The sequence below is a fragment of the Quercus robur genome, chromosome 7 (assembly GCF_932294415.1).
Source record: "Quercus robur chromosome 7, dhQueRobu3.1, whole genome shotgun sequence".
Lineage (NCBI taxonomy): Eukaryota > Viridiplantae > Streptophyta > Magnoliopsida > Fagales > Fagaceae > Quercus > Quercus robur.
The window spans coordinates 25,061,346-25,067,714 of NC_065540.1; the positions used below are offsets into that span (position 1 = coordinate 25,061,346).

At 32.8% G+C, this 6,369-nt stretch overlaps 1 protein-coding gene across 2 annotated transcripts; it reads right to left on the reverse strand.

Annotated features, from left to right (window-relative positions):
- Nucleotides 1–396: 396 nt before the first annotated feature.
- Nucleotides 397–5,633, reverse strand: LOC126692895 (nudix hydrolase 23, chloroplastic). Of its 2 annotated transcripts, XM_050388698.1 has the most exons (9): nucleotides 5,333–5,633; nucleotides 5,109–5,215; nucleotides 4,047–4,178; nucleotides 2,804–2,880; nucleotides 2,443–2,578; nucleotides 2,211–2,351; nucleotides 2,053–2,111; nucleotides 1,135–1,202; nucleotides 397–808 (listed from the first exon to the last, which is right to left on the reverse strand). In XM_050388698.1, exons 1-8 carry the CDS (start codon nucleotides 5,406–5,408, stop codon nucleotides 1,142–1,144), a joined length of 789 nt encoding a protein of 262 aa, XP_050244655.1. In that variant the 5' UTR covers nucleotides 5,409–5,633; the 3' UTR covers nucleotides 397–808; nucleotides 1,135–1,141. The 2 variants fall into 2 exon arrangements, with proteins under 2 accessions (XP_050244655.1, XP_050244654.1); XM_050388697.1 differs by having other exon boundaries at nucleotides 5,109–5,633.
- Nucleotides 5,634–6,369: the final 736 nt, after the last annotated feature.

The following is a 6,369-nucleotide window of genomic DNA, read 5'->3' on the forward strand; positions in this document are numbered from 1 at the left end:
TGTTTTTAGAAACTTGCATGTGTTATTAGAAACCTTTCATTCTTATATGTGATTTTATATTCATGGGGTTGTTTGCGAGTCTTTTATATTTAATTTTACCATTCTGCCTTGAAGAGAAATATGTGGTTTTTCTTTTTTTACTCCATTCTAATTAGTTGGTATGTTTTAGTTGATTTTCTATGCAAATTATGTCAGTAACAGTAGGTAGTATATTTTCCCTTTGATTTCTTTACATCTTAGTACTGCAGCTGATTGTAAAACTGGCACCTGAAGAATTATGAAATAAATTGCTTTCTAAATAGGTTTTCTTGTCTTCTTCACTTAAGTTGAGTGGTTGGTTAGAGATTCAAGCGCCCCATTCATAAAACTATTAATATACATATAATACATATGCAATTGTGTTGGGAAATTTATATTTTGATATCTCAAAACTGCTCAGCAACAATCAGAGTAGTTCGAAAACACTAGGCAAGTGCTCATGAAGTTGCTGTAAAATATTCCAATTATCTTTTTGAATTCCAATTATCTAAGAAAATTTGGATCTTCCTTGTAAAGACAAATCCAATCATGCAGTTCAACCTGATCGATTTACATTCTCTTCCACAACATGCTGAATTTTCACCTCCACAATTGTGTGTCAGATCATCCAACATCATGGATTGATATCAAGGTTTGATGTTGAATTCACATGAGATGAATGGATTTTGAGAGTCCAAAGATATACAGTGACTATACCAGATTCCAGGACCATTATCCAACTAGACTAGTAAGTTTCTTTTAGTTCCTAGTTTCAAATGTGAACCAGGCCCTGCAACCAGCAAAACATAAAATCATACAACCCAAACATATTAAGGGTATTTTTCTATAATGACCTTATGCGACATTGTTAAAATAATGAATTGGAGAGAGCAGTTTTTATTAGATATTTCAAATTTTACTAATTTATTAATGGAAGACAGAGCACATACAAAAGACCAATACAAGGTCACACCTGCAATTTCATTATAAAAAACACATTGACCCATCACTAGATAGCCTCAAGACATCAATTATGTCACACATGCAGAAACATCAAGAAAATAAAACTATTTCAAACCAAACTATTGAATATATCCCTGTTCCTAGAGGACTCACCATCTTGTCAGGATTGTAGATGATAATCAAGAGTAAAAGCACGAATATCAGAAGGACTTGTGCCAGGCCTGACAATAACCATTAGCAAAGAATCATATATGAGAAACATGAACGTCATTCAAAAATTCAAGATATTCCAGGTTCAAAACATTCATAAGAGTCGAATTCCATCAAACTCAACAAAGCCTTGCATCAACTATTTATATCGTGCAAAAGGATTTCAATAACAATTTTAAGAAGCATCTTGGGGATGGACTCTAATTAGAAGCATTGGACCTTCCAATGAAATTTCCAAATTGATCTCATTCACTCCCTCATACATCAAAATTTCAAAGAACTGAAACTCCCCCTTTTTCTTTAAGCTTCTTTTCATCCAATTCAATTCGTCATTTACCTTGGCTATCCTAATTTTTCAAAGAACCCTAAAGTTTCTACCACCAATTGGTTTACTCAATACACTCCAATCTTTTGTATTACTTGCATTAAGAAGTTTATTAAAATAATTTTTCCATCTCTTTAATCTGTTCTTATACTAACACATTTTGATCGTCATCTTTAATGCACTTGAAATCATTCAAGTCTCTTGGTTTCATTTCCCTTTATCCCTTGTCTTAGCAAGTTTATAAATATTCTTTCCCCATCATTCATCTCCAAAATAAGAATGAGAATTGTAACTAAAACTGAATGTATGGAAACTTAAACTTGATTTGGCACATAAACAAACAGCATGACCATAAACGTATAGCATTGATCAAATAGCACATAATTGACATGCATTTGTATTTTATCCTTCACCAAAAAAAAAAAAAAAAGACTGTAACATTACTTTTTCCTTGTTCATTAGTTTAGGGAACCAACTTATGCATTAAGGTACCAGAGTTAAAAGTTTCCTCCCAAAAAATTTGAATAAATCTCTACCTCTTTTTGATTGTACCATAGTGGAATTTTGGTCTTCCAGCTTTAACATCTTCAATATACTGCAGCCACAAAAGATATGACAACAGGATATAAGATTTATGTCTGACGAAGAGTTTAATAATAACGATAAAGTTCCATTGTTCAAAACTGGTCCATACCAAATTCAAGGTAACAAACATTGATGAGAATGCCAGGGAATTAAAAGGTATATCATTGAGGGCAAAAAGCTGGCATTCTGACGATTCTGGACCTGGTGAGAACTGGGGCTTCTTGAGCTTTGCCAAGAATATTATGTAAGTCTGTTCCAAATAAGGTATAATGAATTACGCAGACATCTTTAGCAAGTACACAAAATCCATATGAGCTAAGTAAAAAGATGTTGTCCCTTACTTGGCCAATAAGAGGAATATCCAACTGAGCAAAAGGAGACAGCCCTTCCACTTCTGCATTTGCTTCTTCCCAGGTTTCCCTGATTGCCCCTTCTGCAGCAGATTCCCCTATTTCCATGTAACCAGCAGGAAGAGTCCTATTCAATAACACCCAATCATCAAATTAAGATTATGGTTGAAAACAATAATACTAGAGGCAACCTTCATCATAACAGAAAATGCGTAAGTACCCCAGTTTGTGTTTTGGAAGTTTTTTTAAATAATTTTTTTATTTGTTTTAGGAAATGATTGTGAAGAAGAACCAAGATGAACAAATAGGTTAGTCCTTCCCCAACTAAAACTACAAACATGTACATACATACCAAAGACCATAAGATGGTTGAATCTTCCGCTTGCAAAGTAGGACCTTGTTATCATGCTCAATGAGGCAACCCACAACCTATAAGTATCAATTGAACAATTATAAAGCAAAAGGAAACCACATTAAGAAGAAGGTAATTAGACTTTGCATTAGAGCACAAATAAGAATGAGGACCGAACATAAATAACAAACGCATTAGCAGCAAAACTTTACCAATCCATTCATACTTATAGCTATAAATAAATAACCCAACTAAACTATCAACCATATTCATTTTTTACATCAGTAACTGACTTTATTAAGAACTAAAATTATAAAGGATAGATATACAACAAGAATAGGTGAGCATGTCATACAAAATTGGCTGAGTAATCCATAGGACAAACCAATTTCTATCGAAAAAAGAAAGAGAGATGAAGAGGCTCAAAATCTAAATTTACAATGTGGACACTCTCATCATCATTGTACAATTTCTTGATACTGATTCACTGCTCTATAGATTGAATCCTTGAAAATTCAACCAGTGTGGCCTAGGTTGTGGAATAAGTGCCTACAAGCAACAAATGAAAGAAATTCTTGTCCATCAACCCCTGTGTTAGCAAACAGCATAAAGTTGCTTTCTAAAATCTAGCTAAGCAATCACAATTTTATATTTCTTTTTCTTTGATAAGCATAAATTAATGTAATTACTCATGCAAAAAGTATACTGTGGTATCTGGTTTAAGCTTAAAGGGAGGGTAAAACATTATAGGACTCACAACAGTTATCAAAGTTGCTGGAAAATTGCTAGGTATCTGGACATCTAGCATAGAATTCACTAATCCACTGTATTTTACTTTGCATATGAAAACATTAGTAGTTTCGTAAAGAAAACAACAATTAATGTATCTATGACAACATTTACAGAGATCCTAATATGCTGTTTTGTAAAGCAATAAAAATAGACTTATTTTGATGCTTAAAAAAAATTAATTGATTTTATTTCAGTAGGGATCCCATACACCTTGAAAGGAAAAATTATAAGTTATAAGCAAATAAAAGTCCATTTATACCAAGAGCCTCATGGCTCAACTGGTTGGCACATCTTGTTGTTTCCAAGACATCCAGGATTCAAATCCCCCCTCCTCCATTGTAACCATCAAATTATCCACACACCAAAAAAAAGTCCATTTATTTCTGGATTAGCAATTTCACAAATCAAAAGAGAGTTTCATCCTATAGTAATTGTAATTGAATAGTATTACCATTTTTGGGTTCTGATAGGCAATCTTCCCACAAACTGTGCAAATAGCTCTCATCTTCTCCTCTCCAGAAGGTATCTCGTGCTTTGTTGTGCCACCACACCACTGACAGAAACTGATCTTACGAACATTTCCCTGCATTACGGAAACTAGAAGAATGAGAAAGAGTAGAGAATAAACAACTGAAGAAAATTAAAGAGACAGTTAATCAACAGTATAGGATTTATGGTTTACATTTTGAAAACTTTTACAGGACACATGACAGATTAGAGTTTAAATAAACCAGTAAACAATGATCTTTGGCAACAAGAAAAATTGGATTTGTAGATAATTTGACCACAATCATGTGTCCCAACATTCAAAAGTAAGGTAAACCTCACACCTAGAAACACACCCACAATCAGACAACTTAATCATCAATTCTTCTTTCACTTATAAAAGAACCAAAAGAGATTGCATAAAAAATCGAGAGCAAAGAAGTTTTGGCAAAAAGCAGAAAAAGCTATTGATCATGTACTGATGTAATGTTATAATAGCAGAAGCTCCGATACCAATTTGTTGCATGAACAGGCATCCGAATAGTACTCCCACACAAGATAATCCATACAAAATTGCCAAGCTGAAAGCATATACTAACATCTATTGAGGCTCTACAAAAAATAAATAGTTATAAAAGGTACCTAAGCTGAAGTTGGCATCTTTTCTTAAACCCATTTGAGTCAAAATTCTTTCAACACATTCGTTATTTAAAAAAAAAATGGCAAAAACTCAAATCCCTAGCCAGTATCCAACCAAATCCAATAAACATGAAAGAGTTTAAAAAATGACATAAAACAATAAAACCACCTAGCAAATTACAAGAGTAGCTTCCTTCACCAACCAATCATTAAGAAAACTCAATAACCAGAATGTTTCTTAAATTAAATTGAACCTAATTATGCAACCTCGGCATTACCAACATACCTCAAAGTCACTATGTTATAACCCACCAATTCAATTCAATTCAGAAAACCCAATTGAACCCATCAAATATAAAGAAAGTAGCTAACAGAAAATAAAACTCACAAATGAAGAAGACTGAGAAGCAACCGATGCTGATGAAGAAGCGGAAGCTGCATCTGGGTTTGACTCGGAACAAGCACGAAATCTTCTGAAAGAAGGAGTCTTGCAAGCTGAAAACTCATGCAAAAACGAACAGTTGTTTGTTCTTGCTGCTCTTGTAGAAGATGAAGATGAAAATGAAGAATATGAAAATGGTCTAGTAGAGACAGAAATGAAGGAGAACCCACCACTGGTACTGGTACGAGGTTTCCAAAGTAACCACCCAGATGAACTACAACCCAAATTCTGTATTGCTCTCAGCATATTATTCCAGAAAAAAAAAATAGAAATAAAAACTAAAACTTGTAACAAAAGGGAAAATGATTATGGGTTTGGAAATGGAATTGGATTTATATTTTATATTAATAATAATATTTGAGTTGTTGAGTCTGGTGTGAGAGTTTTGTACACTGGTTTTCTGCACGAATGCTTGCTTTTACTGGTTTGATCTTTTTCCAAATTTGGATGAAGTGTGCCTCTTGATCTTGATGACCATTGTTTGTTTGATTGTTTTTGTCTCCTTTTGTTGTGGCCTTGTGGGCCACTTGCGGCCCCCTATATTGTAATTTGCAGGTAACGATTGACCTATCAAATCTTGCCACTTGCATAATTAGCACCACATCTCCCAAACTTTAGACCCACAATTTTATCCTTAAAAAAAATTCAATTAAATTCTAAATTTGATTTTAATTGTTGTCAAATTTTGTGTTTTATTTAATTTTTTTTTCTAATTGAGTTAATGTTAAGCAAAAAATGAAGAGTCTAGTATAAATAAATCATATAAAAACCCAATAAACAAAAAATAGAAAAAAAAAAGAGAAAGTAAACTCATGTGTATATATTAAAAAAAAAAAAACCAAAATAAAGAAAGAGAGAGTAAAACTCATCTGTCACTTAAAAAATATGTAACTTTTACACAAATCATAATTTGAACTCATATATATGTGTAATTGTAATTGTTTTAAATTGTATCATATATATGCACGATTTATACACTAGTTTATTTTACTATAAGAGCCTTCTAAGTAGTTATCATACCCGATCCATCCAGTTAGACTAGTAACCTAGTAAGCTGCTACCTAAATCGGTATGGTTGTTTAATTGGACCACTTATACAATTGAACCAATAAAACCTAATAAAATCCAACAATTTTCTTCCAACTCATGCAATCTATATGGGTTGTTGTGACCCATCTGGTTTTGTAATTTTGAATAAAATTACATC

Coding starts and splice junctions, on each gene's coding strand:
- LOC126692895 (XM_050388697.1), bottom strand. CDS start 5,408: ATGCTGAGAGCAATACAGAATTTGGGTTGTAGTTCATCTGGGTGGTTA. Junction 4,179..5,108: donor CTTCTCAGTCTTCTTCATTT/GTGAGTTTTATT, acceptor TCCGTAATGCAG/GGAAATGTTCGTAAGATCAG. Junction 2,881..4,046: donor CCTATCAGAACCCAAAAATG/GTAATACTATTC, acceptor TGATACTTATAG/GTTGTGGGTTGCCTCATTGA.